This window comes from Harpia harpyja, chromosome 17 (genome assembly GCF_026419915.1).
Source record: "Harpia harpyja isolate bHarHar1 chromosome 17, bHarHar1 primary haplotype, whole genome shotgun sequence".
NCBI classification, from domain to species: Eukaryota; Metazoa; Chordata; class Aves; order Accipitriformes; family Accipitridae; genus Harpia; species Harpia harpyja.
The window spans coordinates 1,667,018-1,685,293 of NC_068956.1; the positions used below are offsets into that span (position 1 = coordinate 1,667,018).

Below are 18,276 nucleotides of genomic sequence, written 5' to 3' on the forward strand. Positions count from 1 at the left end.
TTTGACAATCACAAATATATACCAGTGCCTCCACAGGACTGGTCTTTTCTGCCATACTGCTGAGTTGGGTTTTTGGCTTTAGGGAATTTGTAATATGAAGATTAAACCATTGAAAGGCTCTGATAGCTGAAGTTTAAAAGTTTTGTTTCAGAGGCTGCTTATGCTCAGAGTCATATCCGAATTGCTTCAAGCAACTTAAAAGCTGTTCTACATTTGACACCTCAATTTTCAGGTTGTTTTTTTTCCAGAAATCAACTTCAAACATTACAGCTTTCAACCATAACCTCAGTGCTTTGCTGTCACTGTATTATTGAGTCATGAGATAAATTGTATTTCCATTTCTTCATGGTTTTATTGTCCTGTCTTTTAAATTTACAAGAAGAATGAGGAGAGGGAAATACTTCCTGAATAAGCAAAAGCCCAAACCATGTGAAGATAGTTATGCTTTTGAGGGCTCAATGATTTGGGTTTTGGTGTGTTTCGCCCCTGCCCCATCAGTCCAGAAAGAAGCTGATTTGTCTGGATAGATACAATGGCATTGAAACTTCAGAGGCATTTTACTGTACTTGTTCTTTTCCCTACTTTGTATAAAATATTATGATTTTTGTTCCCAACAGATTATCCAAAGAGCTTCTGCTGGATCCACAGCAAACCTTGGTCTTCAAAGTGTGGCATAAAGCAGGTAAAGTTTGTAGTGCAGTATTGAGAGGAGTGTCTTTTCTGCATTCCTTGCAGACTTGTATTTAATACAAGTAAAGTAAATTCTATTACGTAAATTGGAGAGTAGAATTGTAATAACATTTTTTACCTTGCACTAGAAGAATGCTAGAGATAATACCCACTGATTTCCTGCCTCTTGGCATCCTCCTTTTCCCCGTTAATCATCTGGCAAGGTTTGGTTCGTTTATATTCTTTCTGGTTTTAATTTGACAGTGTTTTAGAAGTTGGATTTTCCTAGTGAAGGAAATTCTTTACTGTGTCTTTCATATGCTGTTTGTTGCCTCTGCAGTTGGTTGAAGTATGGCCAGCCAATTGTAATCAAATACTTTTATAGTGGCATGGATATATTTTAACAATTGCTCCTGTATCCAGTCTCAGCATTCACTGGGGGAGCTGAAGGCCTTGGGTTTCAAACCTAACAACATAAAAGCTCTTTGTAACCATATTTACTGAACCTGCTGTTTATTATTAAATGATAAAAGATGCTGCTAATAGTTCAAACTGGTGTTTGCTTGTTTTGTTGCTAGCCCAGATCCTCCAATATTTAATTGGTACCAAGCAAGCGCAAAAATCCATGTTTGTTGTTGGGAAGACAGCCCTACTTCTTAAATTCAAACTGCTAGGATATGATCTTTACTGGGGTTTTCTCCTGCTTTTTACATATTAAAGTTCAGCTGTCTGATTTTTGCTTCAAAAACAAACTTCCTTTGTAACTCAGCCTTTCCTCTGTATTACAGAGAGTACTGTGTGTACACAGTGATTCTCCTGGCAATCCCTCTCCCTGTCCTGGTCTTTCATTATCTCTGCAGGGACATTTTTAGCTGAATGTAACTGCTAAAGTAATCCAAATAATATCCTCTTCTTGGATAGGATTGTTTGTTCTGTACTTCAGATAAATTTGCAAGACAGAAAGGACAAAATGTTGCACAAAAATGCAACACTGTAATGACAAGTCAGCATTTTTTGAAAGTTTTGGCAAAGTGAAAAGGGAAGAAACAGGAGTTTCTGAAGAGAGAATGCAATTCCGGAGGCGGAATGCATTTGCTGAGGTTCCCGGGTTGGCCTCCAGGTTTATTTTTTCAAGTCTCTGATTGTCTCTTATTTCCAGCCCATTTTCAAGTTGAGTATCTTTCCCTTTATTACAAGCCTGGTTTAACTAGTTCTGCTGATTAAGTATTACATAGGGTACGTAACTCTCATGTCCTTTCTTACACCTGCAGCAAGGCACTCATTCTGCTGTGAATTATTACCAATGTAGGTGTTCAGGTTATCAACAGCTGCAGTAGGGACAGCTGTTCTGGCAGATCCTTAGGGAGGAAGCTGGTTTAATTGCTTGAAACAATTTTTCCTGCTTCTCAATCAGGCACCATAGGTCTCTTAGTTTGAAGCATGTTAACAACCAAAATCTAAGTCTCATTTCTGTTGTCTTAAACTGTTTTCTTTTTCCTCCACTTTTTTGTTCCACTCTTTAATTACTCTCTACCCCATGAGAGCTGTCAGCTTTTAAACCATTTTTTCAGTTTTATAGGATGTCTTTCCCTGTAAAGTCTAAGCATATTTCAAGGGCTGTATAATTGGCTGATTTTTAGCATTCCTGAAAATGTTTTGTTTACATGCAGTTGAAATTAATATCTGCTTTTTATTCTTCTTCCCCAGAGACTGAGCGAGTGATAGGATTTGCATCAGTGGACCTTTCTCCTCTTCTTTCTGGCTTCCAGCTCGTGTGTGGGTGGTACAATATTACGGACTTCAGTGGACAGTGCCGAGGGCAGATCAAAGTAGCAATTTCCCCTCTTCAAAACATAAATAATCTCAAAGAAGAAAGGCAGGCAAGAATCCGGACCCAGCCACCAAGTTCTTCAGTACGTGCTTCAGTTTCCTCCCCTGTGCATATCTGATTAGATTGCTAATAATCAGCACTGACTCTGGGGGTTTCTGAAGTAATGAGCAAGCATAGCAAATTCAGAGTACTGTAATGGATCAATCTGTGTAAATATACCAGAAACACTTAATCCCTTGTTTAAGAATGCTGCTCTGTGTTTCCATGGTAGCTGCAGGCCAACACTACTTACAGCACTCATTCAAACTTAGGTCATGATGATCTCCAGTGGCTTCACTCTGTTGTTGCTTCATGGGTGTCTGAGGTTTTTTATTGTTAGGAGAATATTCTGTGGTTTTGGATGCCTGGGAGCCTGGCATTGTTCTGTTTGCTGGTTTGGGTGGCAGCAGATGCCCCAAAACATACTGTAAATTCAGCCTTTCGTTGGTTAGGAAATACGTAGTTTGGCAGAAATCTGTTTTTCTGGAAGATTTGCCATTTCTTGTGTTTTGGGGTTTTTTTATTCTCTAGACTTTCCAGTTACACTGGGGTGTGATATACACATGTAATGGAGCCCCTATACCCTACTTTTCATCAGTTTACTCTTCGGTAGTGTAGGGGGAATTAACAAATGTTTCTGAAATAAGAGTGTTGTGACATGGTACTTTGGCTCTGCTGGAAAATCCTTTGAAAATTTAAAGCTATTTAGAAAACTTAAGTTTTTGTTTGTTAGCTCAGCAAGATACTACTTTAATTTCTCTGTTTTCTTGCTGTGGAAGACTCATGTGCGGTGTTCCTCTTTATTCCAGGTGAAGGTCAGCTTTCCAACATTTCCTAGTTATGCTACAAGCTTTTCCAAGCAGACATTGAATACCTTGTCAAAAGAAGTCAGTGTTCCTACTCGAGAGCGGTAAGTCTGCTGGCTATCAACCACTTTGATTATTTTCAGGGCTCAGAAATCTACCTATCTAAAGCCTATTGACTCTACTGAAAAATATCAAACCCTGTCAAAGGTCTTTCCCTGTGTTTGGGCTGAAAGATTATACCAAATTCCCTTTACCAGTGAGAGGGTGGCCCAGGAGATAGCAGTCCTGAGACAGGTTCCTTTCTACAAAACCCAGATCATCTTCTCACTGATATTTCCCAATTTGTTTCATTTACACCCTTCTACATTAGGATTTACACTATGCCATTGCTAAAACTGGCAGGTACTTCTTCCAGGCCTTTATAACAATAAGGGTTGTGTTTGTATTTGGTTTTATTTTTAATAAGGATAATAGGCGTAAGTTAGAATAGAGTATTACTGATACGTCCCCTCTATTTTGCTGTGACTCCTGTCCATGGCTGGTGAATGACAGCTGGTGAAATGTTGTAGTATTGCATGTTCCAGGACTAGGACCGTCAGATATCCTGCAGCAATTCCTGCTTTCTGTCCCTTAAAACAAGCACCAATGTTTATATATTTAACTAGCAACATGTGAGAGAACATTTTAATGCACGGTTTGTTTATTTAGCATACACAGGAGATGATACTTTTCCTGTATGTGTCTTTGAAGTTTAGAGGGACCGTGGGCCACCGTTGTGTGGTCTGAGCAGCTGGCTTGGCAGCTCCCAGCAGACGTTGCAAATTCCCTATCAGCCACACTATTAACCAGGGCAGAGAGGGTAGTTGCGGTTTACTTTATTTTAGTCTAAATCTGAAACAGTAAATGCCATTCTTGATGACATTGGAAAGAGCTAGTTTCATCCATCGGTGCCTCTTTAGTGCATTTAAAGATGTTGGATAGTCTTAGTTGGCAGACTTTTCACAATTAGAGATTTCAACCTGTGTTCTGTTGTTAAATGTAGGCCTGTTTCTAGCAGAATTAATCCCCCTGGAACACACACACCTCGTCATGAAGAGCATATGCAGAATGTGCGCAGATTTCACGAATCCCTGCAGCAAGCAGAAGGCAACGCGCACCGGGCGGCAAAGATGGACTCATTATCGCTGTCATCACGCGCTTCTCTTCTAACTGCTCTCAGGTAAAGCAGAGATATAGCCAACAAGATAATTCAAAGCCTTAGGTTTGCAAAGCAGAGCTTGAAAGTGAAGAATTCTTGCATCCAATTTTAAAGGAAGTAAAAATGAAAATATATAGTAATTGTATATTAATGATTAAGAGGTATCAGTGAGATAGTGTCATTTACAGCAGGATGAGATGAGATTGGAAAAGCAGGGACTAGGCAGGGAACTCTGCATCAGGGCTGAGGTGCTCTAGTGATGCTGTGAGTTTCTGAAGTGAAACAGCAACAGCAGTGTTTTCAAATCTGGTTAGAATGCTTTGCTTTGTCCATCTTTGTACATCTGTAACACAACACACTCTATTAAGCCAATAGTCTCTGAGTTGGTTCTCACAGACTCAAGAACAGGCCTGTAAGCATTTTCGTGATGCATGGAGCAGGATGTCCTTTCCCAACAGGATGCCTTTCTCCTTACTGGAAGCACTTTTCTCTTGACTAGACTCTAGGTTTAAATCAGGTATAAATTTTAGAAGAATAATATTTATTATCTGTAGGAATATAGGACTGAAAGAGACTTTCTGAGTTATTCCATCCCTTCCCGTGCTACCACAAGCAATATATCATAAAATCCTTAGATCTTAAGCAGGTAGAAATCCTTAGATTTTTGTCAAGCTCAGTCATAAAGGCAATTAATATCCTTGCCTTTATGACTTCTGTTGGAAATCAAATCCAACTTTGATTAAGTAAGTTTAAAACTAGCTCTTTTTTTTAACTTCCAGCCTAAATTTATTCATAGCTGATTCAGCATTTATTCTTTAGTAGGTGTTGTCCTTTTACTTAGACAGAGCAACATGAACACTTACCTACTGATCTGTTTTTCAATACTAAACCTTAATCTTGTATTTGCATGTTTACACACTGTTGTCTGGAACAATACAAATAGAACCAATCTGCCGCAGGCTTTTTTTTCTCTTAACAAATTTCTTACCACTGCTTACAGAAAAAACTTGAGTGAGCTGGATGAGGTTCAAAGATACTTCAGTCAGAAGCTGACCAGGTCTTTTCCTGACTTCAGTTATGGTAACGCATCCAAACCAAGTCGTGAGGAGCGGGAGAGTGATCATCGGGGCTCGATGAGCAGAGAAGTGGATCCCAATAGATGCCATCTTTTGGAAAAATCTAGTCAATTGGTGTCTCAGGTCAGCAGCCTAATCAATGGTAAGTTGTCACTTGGTTTGGATTTTTTTGTCAGAAGCTGCCTTAAAGTATCTTGAAATTTCTTGCGTAATTGGGACCAGTTCCTGGTGTCGGTAATCAGCGTGTGTTGGTCCGTTGGGAGAATGCTTCAGAGAGACTTTCAAACTCCCGTCAGTAATGGTAGTGTTGAACTGAAACATTTAGAAGGAAGATTAGGTGGGAGTTAGGGCCCTCTCTAGATAGCCTAAATTCTTAAATTCCAATGTCTGTTCAGCAGAAGGGAGGTCTTGCAGAAAAGGAATCCACAGAAGGGTACAGAGCTGAGTCTGTGGTTCTTTGCTAATAGGAACTGGCATATCTCTGTTTTCAGGTGAAATTTATGCCCTATTATGAATAGCTAAAATAAGGCTTTTTTAGGATATGTAAGACAAAGCTCTCAGTGAGCAGCTTCTTTTCTGTTTATCACCTTCAATACATTTCCTCTTTTAGAGGCATCAGCACAATTAATTTTCCCTATCATTAGTGCTGTTGGACACAGAATGACATCCTTAATAAGGATGGAGTATGACACAACAGGGAAGGTAAACCGTATCTCTTTGTACACCTTGTTTTCAGATGTACGTTTTTTCACTCTGCCTGGCATTTCTAACAGCTCTGTTGTAACCGCTCTTCATCTCAGCACTAGACTGCTCACTGACTGCAGTTAATTTAATGTTAGCTTAACTGTTCATGCCACTCTGATCTCATACCAAAGGTGCTGTGAGTAGCAAAATGACTAGGAAATCAAATCCGTGCTGGTCCTTTTAAAATAGTTTATCAGAGTGGAGAATAAACCGTGGCTCGGAGTGCTGCCAGCTGAAAAGTTATTCAGTGCTGTTTCTGCCTGTGGCTACCTACAGGGAAGCAGCGCTTCCAAGAGACGGAGTTGAAGGACACATTTCTATTATGCCAGAATTGCCATTCTTATATCACCACCTTGATCTTCTCATTTTGTTTCTTTTTCTTCTCCAGGGTTTTGCTCTTTTTGTTCCCCTTCTCATCAGTTGTTTTTACTGCTTCTTTACATGCTGTCCTCTACAATCTGTCTCAAACTCCTCCTTTTCCAAATGTTCTCCACCATTACCTTATAGCAAGACTTTTTCTCTTGCCTCGCAGTAGCAGTAGGTTGCCATTTAACCTAATAGTGGTGAACTAATTTCTCAAAGAATGCAAGAAATGAATAGGATCTGCTAACTTAGGAACCAGAAATAGGTGACTGTGGCTTTTTAAAGAATTTGTAAAATCCCCAGAGATTCTCAGGATTGTATAGATTTTATTAATGTTAGGCTGCTAATACAATCACCTTTTTTCAGAGCCTGTGTTAGGAGCACAGGCAGCTCTCTGTTTTCAGACTCTACAATTTTACCACCACAACTGAGCAATAGCCTTGAGTGAATTTCTGTTTCACAAATATTTAACAATTGTCTGTCATTTGATTTGAGTTGGTAAATTGAACTGAAAGCTGGAGAATATCAGTAGGAACTGTGTCTTCTGGGCCCCTACATTAAACTGGGGAAGCTATGAGAGGAAAAGGTGGTAAGATTATCTATCTTTCCTGTCTAGATTATTCCTCTCTCCTTCCCATGTGGTCTGATCTGTCCAGACTGTTTTTAGCCACTCCAAGCAATAGGAATTTTTTCCATTTGCTTTAGGTGTACTCTGTATATCAGAGTATTTTCACTGTCCCAATTTTTTTTCTTTATATTGATGTAGGTATTTCTACTTATTTCCCAGTAATTTCATCCTGAACATTTCCTTTTTTCATTAGCATTTCTGTCCTTCTCCTGGCCTTGTCAATAGTAGAGAGCAGAATGTGATCACATCAGCAGAGTGTTTGACAAAGCTGTGCATGTTTAACTTCTAACCATTCTTACATATCTGATTTTCTGCAGAAAGCCCAAATAAATCAGGTAAAAGGTGAGTTGTTGTTCTGTGCATTTACTGATGCTGTTTTCTGTTAATCAGACTTACAGACTATAACTAAAAATAGTAAAGAATCTTCTAATGTGCATCAAGACAGCAGCAGAAAGCTGGGTGCTACGTATGCACCCAGCCAGAAGGATGAAGAAGCCAGACCTGAAGTATGTCAAGGCCAACCTGAGTTGGACTCACCCAGTGTTTGCAGTGATACGCAGCAGCCATGCTCTTTTGGGAGATCTGTGTTTGAGAGACACATGTTGCATGAATTTCTAGACCAGGCCGTCCCTGAAGATGAGCATCCTTTGCCAACGGACTACATCCAGGAAGATGAAGGTGCTTTTGCCGTCCAGCCACACAGTGAAGAAGAATATGAAGAAGACATTATAGAACCACGAACTCTTAACGAAATAACAACCATAACAGACAAAACTAGTCCCTGGTCCAGTGTGTTATCTGAAGTGGAGCAGGCTGCTGACCAGCAGCCCATAGACTTGGGGCCTGAAGATCAGCGCTTGGTGGATATAGACTGTTTCCAAATAGGAAACAGCAGACAGAGCAGCACCTTCTCTGGCATACTACAAGGTGACAACCAAAGCACGCTCACCGCCCTTAGCCCATGCGTTAGCCTCCAGACAGACGAGAGCAGTCCTTGGGCAGTAACAGAAGGCTTTCAAAGCTTGAGTAGTGGCACAGAAACAACGGAGAAAGAGCTGTTTCGGCCTACTCATTTGTCAGAAGTGCATCGAACAGCCAATGGCCATGTAGAAAATGGAAATTGTGATTGGGATAGAGCATTTAACACTAAACCTGTAGAGCAAAATGTAGAGTTTCATGCAGTCTCCAAAGAACTACTGGAATTTCCACCAGGTGTTGGTTTAACCAATCCAAAAAACACAGAAAGAGAGAAGGAGGAAAACAGTGAGGTTGTAAATGAAGATCGTCAAGATGAGGAAGAAAGTGGTTCCGATGAGATCTGTGTTAAGAGTGTATCAGCCCAAGCAGGCTCGGAAGGAAACGGTGAAAGCTTTTCTGATGACAGTAGTGAAGACCCACTGGAAGAGTTAGAAAAGTCTGCCAAACCAAAAATTGTTTTGTATCCTTCTTTTCTTAAGCACACATTGCATTCAAGGAGCCTGTCTTATTTCTTGGTTAGAATCTGACTGGCCTCAGGAAAGAGAAATTCACCGTGTGGAGCTCTTCCCTGGGAAATGAGTCTAGAATTGATGACCTGGGAAGGTACTGGAAGACCTTGTTATGTTGTGTTTTGCACAGCGTAGTGATGATTTCCTTACCATTTGTAACCAATATATTCTGTGATCCATGAGAGTTATTTCATTTGGGGTAGTTTCAACAAGTCATCTTGCATTTTTTTTTTCCCCCCATGTTGGCACTATTATAGCTCTTGTGTTTCTTCTGTATTAAAAGAAACATAGTTTATTTTGCATTTAAAACACTTGCCACATTTCTTGCACAGACCCCAAATCTTGCATTCAGTTTCACTAAGTCGTGTTGGAATTTTTGCAGGATGAATTACTCTACAAACATGTGAGGTATTACTGTAAAGCAAGTTGTTGTCCATGCTCTGTGAGGCCAGGTGAGAGAAAAAAGTGTTCAGAATGATAGAATATTGATTAAATGAATGAGATTCAGTATCTGGGATCCATTAACAGCTGTTAGAGTGAGGCATTCCAAATCTGCAGCTCCTGTGGAGCTCTGTGCAACTACACACTGCCAAAGGTTGTTCCTTAACAGTTCTGCTCAGATCTGATCCTGTTGTTCCCAACTTCTTCCTTCCACCCCAGCAGATGGAAGCCTCCATGAGACTGCTCAGCATTTCTTCTCATCCTTCTGCAGCTCTGAAAGTAAGTATGGGACATCCTTTACTTTATTGTCCTAGCTTAACGGAGTCTGTTTGTCAAAGCAGGAACAAAAGTACTTCTCCCTTTCTTTGCCTGTCTGCGCTCAGGTTAGAGGTGATGGTTTCCAAATCAAGTCAAGGAGAATCTTTCTGATACCTCTTCTCTCTGTGAGAATCATTTTTAACATTCATGGCTGCGTTGTCGGTGATACTTATGCATTTATGTTAACCAGTTTGTCTATACAGTAGCAAATGTTGCTCTTCTCCATTGGGGTCAGTAGAAGTGGCAGGTGCTCACTCCAAACTTCTCTGTGCTTTAATGGGAGGTAAGGTGCCTAATTTTGAGGACACAAGCTGTAACTTGTAATTATGACTCCAGTTTATATCTTTGAGGTCAGGATGAAATGAGGGAGTTTGCAGCAAGAGAGCCTCTCCTTGAGAGGTAACAAGTAACTGTTCTTTGGTGGAGGGAATAGTAAAATAGTTGGAGTGATCGTTCCTCATACAGGAACGCTGTTGATTGCTTTTGCTGTTTCATAGGTGGTTTTATGTGCATAAACATTAATTTACTGCAAGAGGTTTGTGGCTCAGTTGTTTTGAGGTCTACACATTATTCTTTTCCAGCCATAGCTTTGCTGCGGATGTTGATGTGGACCTGGGCACTGCAGCAGCTGGGCTGTTTGTTTACCACTCCCAGAAAAGATAACGCGTTGGTTCCCCTCCTTATGACCTATGAAACAAATGCTGTAAGGAGCATTTATGTAATTAGAAACAGCTTGCTTGATTAAATAGAACAGAAACAGGCAGGATCTAATGGCACTGAAGTAATGGAAACTACTTTAAATTAATGAACATGTTTACAGCTCAGGTAAAATACCTGACTTTTTGCTGATTTGTGTTGTAAAAATTATTTTTCTTCTGATTTATGTAACATTATCTTTTCCTAAAGCCCTTGAAACTTATTCCTGATGAAAGCAGAGACCTCTATGAGGGAGTCTTGGGCATAGTATGCTTCAAGGATCCTAAGATGTATCTTGATTATAGCACCTAGACTGCAGTGTGTCTTAGTGTTTGTTAAGCATACTTTTCATGTTGTGTCTAAATATTTTGGATTAAATCAGAAGCAGAATCTCAGATGTGTTTCTCCTCTGGAATCTCCTTCAAATTCTCCGTGTTTGCCTCTGTCTGTCGCTGATACCCCCTTCCCCTCTGTCTCGCTGTCATGCCCCCGCTTCTGAGTTTTGCTTTCTCTGCAGAGTTAGCTCTGGTTCTTCCTGTGGAAGCACCATGTCTTTCTGTGCATCTGCAAATCATCACTCAAACCTACGGTTTAATATTAATACCAGCTTTACTTGAATTCCCTCTCTCTGCAGTGCTAAGCTTAGTGGCTAGAAACACACTCCTGAAAGTGGTTAATAATTAGGGAGAATATTAGCACTATTTGGATATAGCTGACCTTAAACCAGCTTAATTCCAGGATTAGCTACAGCTAATCCTTCACTGTAGCACTTGTAGGGGTCTTTTGAGACAGGACTCAGTTGTGCCTTGTGTTGTGCCCCCAGCATCAAACACCCTGTATGAAGAACAAGAAGTTTATGCTGATGGTAAAACAGAGTTCAGGAAAACTGCTTTCTCACAGTTTTGTCCTTAATTACCCTTAAGAACGTCAGTTTCTAAATCCGGGTTTGTTTGGTTTCTGTGCCATTCAGCAAACACGGAGCGTGACAGCAAGGCTGAAATCGGAGCTGTTCTCGTCTGAAGATCAGCAGTCCCCTCTCGCTCACGTGGCAGCTGGCAAACCTCTCTCCTGGCCTCCCTAGTGTTCCTGCCTCCTCTCCCTGTCTTGTCTGACTCCCCAGTTGCCCTGTCTTCCTACGCAAAATGATGAAGAAACAGCTAGGAGGAGAAGCGGGCAGCCACGTCAAGTGAGCTGGCAGCATTTTGAGACAAAAGGGTTTTCTCATCTCGTGCTGTGAGGACATGGGGATCTGAGAAGGTGCTGCAGCAGCTCAGGCCTCAGCCCGGATGCTGTGGTCACCTTCCAGGGACCTGAGTTTTGCAGAGCCTCATGAAATGGGAAATTTTTTTACCATTTTCTCCACTCCATCAGACTCAGGCTTCCAGTTCTTGAGGTCCTTCCCAGCTCTCCTCTTCCACACTGGTCACCTGCTGTCCTGTCTGATCCATAAGTCCTGGTTCAACTTCTGATGCTTTACAAGTTCAGTGAGCAGGTTTGCATTTTTCTTCTCGCAGCCCTTCTCCAGGCAGTTCCTGATACAACTTAGGGAAAATTATCCAAGTTCATGGCTGAACTTAACAGCATCCAACACTGTATCGTATTTACTGTAAAGCTACAACTATTTTTTAGATGAGTCTGAGCCACTGTGTAGGTGGCCCAGATTACTGTCCAAATCTTATTTCTAACTGTTGCACCTGGCCTCCCTTCTCCTCCCTCTTTGCCTTTACTGCGTTCATACGTGCCATGTTGTTTTATATACTATTGCTGATTTTTCAGGGCAAAAATTTAATCTCTCTAGGTGTGTGTTTCACACAGAGGGCACTGCAACATCGATTCTGGTCAGGGTTTGGGGCAATCATATGCTAGGGTAAAAACATTTAAATGTGATTCCAATGAGATGCTGGCTGGGAAACCGATATTAAGGCTTGCTGCCTTTCAGAATTGGCCCAGTCTACTGGTAATGAAGCTGGGTTTTTGCAGGGCAGGAGGAAGTATTTAAAAAATTGGAGAGTTAATAAACTTTTCATTAGAATATCGTGATTTTTTTTCCAGCCTCACCTCTATGAATATTCCAAAAGCATAGGAAACTTATATGGAAACCAGTTTTACTCAGAATAATTAATACTTGTATATACATAGATCTACCTTCAGTGTAAATTATAAATAACACTTTTATAACACAGACTTAGGCAGATTCAGAATAACAGGCTTTTATCTGTTCTAAAAATACAGATAGCTAGCAACGGTCCAAACATCCTTTCCTGGTTGTAATGCTTCTTCTTGATCTGCTCCCATTTCAGTCGCAGCCACTAAAGCTCTTCTTTTTCCTTACTCAGCTTACCCAGAGAACAGAGCTAAGGCTTTGACTCGCTAAATTTGTCCTTCTAACCTGCTGAACAGAAATGCTGACGTTGTCTTTCATTTTCATGATCAGAAAAAAAGAAAAGGTGGCTGTGTTCTTCGCATCCGTTTCGGAGTTGCTGGCTGTGGTCCGTGATTTCATACAAACCTTTTCCTGTGCAGAAAGCAGAAGTAGGTGCAAGGTCACTCCAGGGGTAGGTTGTAGCCTATTAACACAGATCTGTTTTCACTCCTTCATCACTGTACACAAACAAAACTAGCCATTAAACTTACTGAGCCACAGGGCTGAAACATTCTCCGCCTTGGTTACCAGAATTCTTTGACCTTGAAAGAAGCAACACACACCCCCAAGATGTATAAAATGCTAGTAAATCTTTTTGCTTTACTCCAATCCCTGGCACACAGCAATTAGATAATCCTCAGCTGGTTTAAGTGTCCTGCCGTATCGCTGCCATTTCTATAAAAAGAAAAGTGAAGCGTGATCTTCTGTGCGCAAGTCCTCTTTCCTCTTGTATCTTTCTGATTAAATGTGTGTGCTTCATGGCTGAGCATCAGATACTTGGAGTGTGTGACTCCGTTGGCTTAGAAGTAGGAGAAACCCAGGGCAAGCACTGCTTGTGCTCAGGTCGTATCTGAACTGGCAAAGCCTGTTTCGGAGGCAACAAACAGTGTAAACATGACATTGCAGTTGTGTGCTCTCAAAACTATGCAGAAGGTTAAAACTTTTGACTGTTTGAAACAGCCTGTTTGATGTATCAAAGGAGCATCTTAAAAATGGAGCATTGAGGCTAGAATGTCTTGCTAAATGTTATATGTGTGAGGAATTTGCATATTTCAAAGAAAAATAGCTTTATACAGATGTAAGTATAGAAGTGTAGCTCTTTCCTATAGCCATATCCCAAAACTGTCAGTGAAGCTAAACCTGCAAGTGTAATTTCATAAGGCTTCTGATCATCTGTGTGAGCTGCGAGTGTTAAATGTGCTTTTAAACTCCTCTCATTTTGGTTCACACCTGTGCCTGTAGAATAGCAGCAAGAAATGCTGCTAAACCTTTCCCACAGCTGGAAGTTCATTTTTAGGAAGGTCCTTCGGATAGATACATGCCTCTTCACACCTCTGCTTTGCTGCAAATGGACACGGTGGTTTGAAAATTGGAGGAGGAGTAGTATTTTAGCCACTTCTATCTGAAACAGTATGCAAGCGGTATGTTTTCCAAACACACCTTGTTTACTGACAGTCCAGAGCATGTGAACTGCTATCCGTCGCCTCGGTGTCATCTGATAGCAGCAGACACCTGCTCTTCTGTGGTATTTTCGCTTTTAGAGTACAGTGCTCTTCCAGGGTACATTACTGCACTGACAGCAAAATGTGAGCGAGGGACAGCATTTTCTGCAGCAGCCTCTTTGGCCGACCAGAGTTGATCAGGAACAATTCGGTTTGTGACGTGCCCCTGGCTTCACCTGAGGCAGGAGAAGTACTGTGGCACCTCTGGATTGTTAACTCCAAGAACAAAAGAGAAAATCTCATTTAATTTCTCATTTAGAATCAATTTTACAAATTCTTACAACCAGGGTAAGATTATTTTACAGCTGTTTTGGGTCACTGGGTTTGTGCAAGCCAAAAAAAAATGTCGTTTCATTTCTGCACAAATACTCAGCTGTGCTGTCTCTGGTATGGTAGGTGGGTCTGGGATTCTTAAGGTAATTTGGTTCTATTTTCCTTTATCTTATCCCACATGATATCTTACCTTCTCTTCTGAGTTGCAGGACACGCAGCTGCTCCCACTGAAATTCGTTAGAAATGTCCTGTTGTGTCAGTGAAAGCCATCTGTGTTTATTTCTTACATTCAAAATGTGAGTTGCTGTCTCAGTTCCCAGCTGTGCATGAAGACGTGTATAGCACAAGTATGCGTGAGAGGGGCATTGTGAGAGGTAGGAAGTGCGGTTTCGTGACCCTTTGAAATAGGGTTAATTGGATGGTTTGGAGAATTTGATAGGGAGCCATTGCTACAGTGTAAACCTGCTTCGGTTTTAATATTGCAGGTAGTTCCTGCAAGCTTTTCACATGCATGTAGTTGTTCAGACAGTCTTTTTTAGGTGTAGCCTCCTCCAGGGTAGAACAGGACAAACAACATCGCAACTGGAAGGAAAGGAGAGTTTCTGAAGTACAGTGCCAGTGCAGAGAAGCAGCGCAGGGTTGTCTAGCTGCAATTTGGCCAGTGTATCGGATTTAAGAGCCAGAATTTCCTTGGGTTTTTTGGTTTTGTTACAGTTACAGACCTTCCTGGGCCGAGGGATAGGGCGATCCATACCGGTTCTTTGCAAATATATAAAACTGGTGTTCAGAAGCGAATGCTGCTCAATGCACTAAAACCAGAAGCGTTTTACCAGTCCTCTGAGCTTTCACTTTGAACAGTTTTTCTCTATGAACTGCTTACGAATGCTGTACAAAGATCAGGGGCCAGCACAGAGCCAGCGTGAGCTGGTTACTGTCCGTCTCCAGCCAATACTCATGTTTCAGCTGTTTCATAGACAGTTGGCACAGAAAACAGCATGGGAAGAATAAGCTACTGACGGGGTCTTCTCTGGACAACCTTGAGCAGCATACACTGTCAAAGGGAGTTGGTTTGTCCAACAAGCATCTCTCTCTGGTGGTTTTTAAGCTCCTAATGTTGCCAGGTCTGCATTTAATCTCTCTCGGCGTCTTACATTTTGGTTTAGGAAAAATCATCCTAGAGCAGCATTAAGGAGAAAGAAAAACAAAGCAAGGATTCTCATAAATATAGATGTATATTTTTCAGTATGATAATTGTGGGCACTGTTTTAAATTACTACAAGCCATAGCATTTTCCTGGATACAGTTTGAAGTTTTTTGCAGCACTATTCACATAATTTATGCAATTAGCCCAATGAAACTAGGAGATGGTATTTAGGGTATAGGAATTTATGGTTAGCTTGTTGGAAGCCTTTTCTGCACTGTTGGATGTGAAACCACGCGAGCTGTTCCCACCCTTGTCATCCTTTTTATTAACCAGCCAGCCAGCAACCAAAACCATCATCTTTGTGAGCATTGATCCGTCTGTCTCCCAAATCTGGCTGCGCAGGAGCAGGCTGGGTCAGCGTATCTGAAAATGGTCCTTTAGGAAATCTTGGTCTGTGGTTATGGCCTCTCGTGGTCTTGTCTGTTTGCAGAAATTGTAGCTGATGTTAAATTAGCTTACAGTTAGCCTCTTGTGCTTTGCCCTGGCTCTAGCAAACACAGGATGTATATAGATCAGGGTGTGTTTTTTATCTGCAGGCTGTTTTCCCATAAGGGTCTTTACCAGCAATGCCGTTGCGGGGCTAATACTCAATGTCCTTGTCATCTGAGCCTGTAAAGTGCAGGTAACCAAACACAAGAAATCTCCAAACCCACTTATTCCTAAAAAAGCCATTTCCCCCCCCCCAAACAGTGCACATCAAAGCAGGGAGTGCACATGAACAGGATCCTGGTGCCGTTTCTCGTGGGAGGGAGCTGATCACCTTAGGAGACCTTTCCACTGCGACTGTGCCCAGCAAGGCTGAGCCCGGCTGGGATGGAGAAGCAGCCCAGCAATGTAGGGGAAAGGCCAGACCATCGTATCGGCTTTCCAAATCAACCCTGCTTGCCAGGAGACTGTCCTGGCCCTGCAGCTAATGAGCAGCGTGTCCTAAATGAGCACCACTTGCTTCAGCCTCTAAAGCCAGCTGAGGCTGGATTTCTCCTTTCTCGGTGTTTCACAGGCACGACCTGGCTCTAAACTAGTTGGGGAGAAATGCGAGTTTCTTTGAATGCTGAAATTATCTGCCTTTAGTGCTACTGTAACATCTGGGAGAAAGCCTGACTGCTGGGAGGATGCATGCAAACCAAGGATGATGTTAAAATGCTTAAAATGGTGGTTTTCATCTCATGGGCTGCTGCTGCTTAGGGGTCCCTGCAGGCAACTGAGACCGGCCCATCTAGTTTGTCAGCAGGCTTGGATTTGCTGTGTAGGAGCCTTTCCTCTCCATTGCAAGGTGGTTCTGCAAATTAAAAATAAAATAATAATTGGAAACCAAAATTCAGAGAGCCAGAGCCCAGTGAACACACTGGTGTAATTCCTTTTGGCTTTATACAAGACGACTTTGGCTAAGGATAGAGATTCACAAATTCAGAGTTCACTTGCCAGAGCCAAACTGTGTGGCTTGGACCTTTCTAATTTTGGTCTTCAGCTTTTGCTTTCTGCAGCATTGAGAAAGAATAGCATTGCAGCATCTAATATTGTGTTGGGCAGGGAAATATTTCACCATGGTGGATTTTTTTCCAAACAGTTGGAGCAAACAGGTCTTTTTCCAAACAGTTGTCTCTCAGCGTGCAGAGCAAGAGAAAAAAAAAAATCCTCCGAGGAGAACCAGTGAGCAACAGAAAACACATCATGAGGGTTTTTTCCCGTGTGTCCAACTCCTCACACGCTGCACGACCCCGCAGTTTGCCACAATCAGAAAACAGGCGCGGGGCAGAACTGGCAGGGCTCTAATGTCTTGTTCCTTCTCTCCGCAGAGCAGAAGCGGAGCAGTGCCAGAGGGGATCCCGTACCGGAGGCCGAATCGTCCCAGGCCCGCGGCTGATCTCTCAGAAGAGGAAACCAAAAGAATCGCCAGGATCTTCTCTGCTCAGCTGTCCAAGAAGGAATAGCGTTGGCGAGAGGCCGTCCGCAGTGGCTGCTTCCCGAGACACAGCCTGACGCATCAGCAATGCCGGGGCCTCCAGGGAAGAGGAGATGGAAGCCATAGGTTTCAGGATCTGATTTTTAATTTGCCTAATTGGTATCCTGTTAGAGAGACTTAAAGCCTGGTGGTCGACCAAGGGGAGCTGAGAGACTTTGTGTCTTGCAAGGGCAGGTCCCCAATGAGTCTCACCACTTTGGGTAACCGATGAGCTGTTATCTGGTCTCAGATAATCCATTTTTGGGATTTATTCATTTGAAATTCATTAGCCTTTTTTTTTTTTTTTGAGTAAACACAAAGCATCCCATTTTGAGACAGCTCGGTTTTCTTCAACCAAAGGATGGAGAACGTGAGAAATTTGCCATCCCATCGGCAAGCAGAGAACTGTTGCCTCCCTGCCGGCGTGTGCTGTGGATGCGGAGGGAAGATGAGCTCCCTCCCCCAGTGGCCTTCCAAAAATAGTTGGTGGGAAGTGTAACTTGCTGATTCTAGAGGAATGTATGTGCTCAAGGTGCTTGTGTAAATACAGGCCAAGGATACTGTAAAATACTGGTGTGTGTACAAAAGGGTTTTACTAGAAATATGGAACTTTTATATTCTAAATTATTTTTGTACATTTTTACATCAGGTACCTTTTGGATAACGGACTTTGATGCGAACCGAGCTAAGTTATTTTTGTACTGCTCTCCGGTGTTTGTGTTTCAATAAAATTCCCTTGGTTTCTTGTCAGCTGGTGCAAATTGTCCCACTGCCAGGTCACGAGCTTGTCATTAACAGGTGGACGGGACTCCTTCCCCCAAGAACCTCCAGTAACGAGCAGGAGAGGACATCGTGGAAATGCTTCCTGGAAGATGGTGTGGCCGGGGGCAGACGTAAAGGGCACTGCTTTGCAAAG

At 42.0% G+C, this 18,276-nt stretch overlaps 1 protein-coding gene across 6 annotated transcripts in view; it reads left to right on the forward strand.

Annotated features, from left to right (window-relative positions):
• The window catches only part of C2CD3 (C2 domain containing 3 centriole elongation regulator), a 50,884-nt gene extending 32,782 nt beyond the window's left edge, over positions 1-18,102 (forward strand). For 2 of the 6 annotated variants that reach the window (XM_052812375.1, XM_052812376.1), the window contains exons 26-33: positions 618-682; positions 2,377-2,582; positions 3,349-3,449; positions 4,388-4,564; positions 5,544-5,761; positions 7,745-8,792; positions 9,462-9,561; positions 17,215-18,102. In XM_052812375.1, coding sequence (XP_052668335.1) covers positions 618-682; positions 2,377-2,582; positions 3,349-3,449; positions 4,388-4,564; positions 5,544-5,761; positions 7,745-8,792; positions 9,462-9,561; positions 17,215-17,349 — 2,050 coding nt within the window. In that variant the 3' untranslated portion in view covers positions 17,350-18,102. Of the gene's footprint in view, positions 1-617; positions 683-2,376; positions 2,583-3,348; positions 3,450-4,387; positions 4,565-5,543; positions 5,762-7,744; positions 9,161-9,461; positions 9,562-17,214 lie in introns of those variants that run through there. The other 4 variants (XM_052812379.1, XM_052812377.1, XM_052812378.1 and 1 more) reach the window with 4 other exon arrangements.
• Positions 18,103-18,276: the final 174 nt, after the last annotated feature.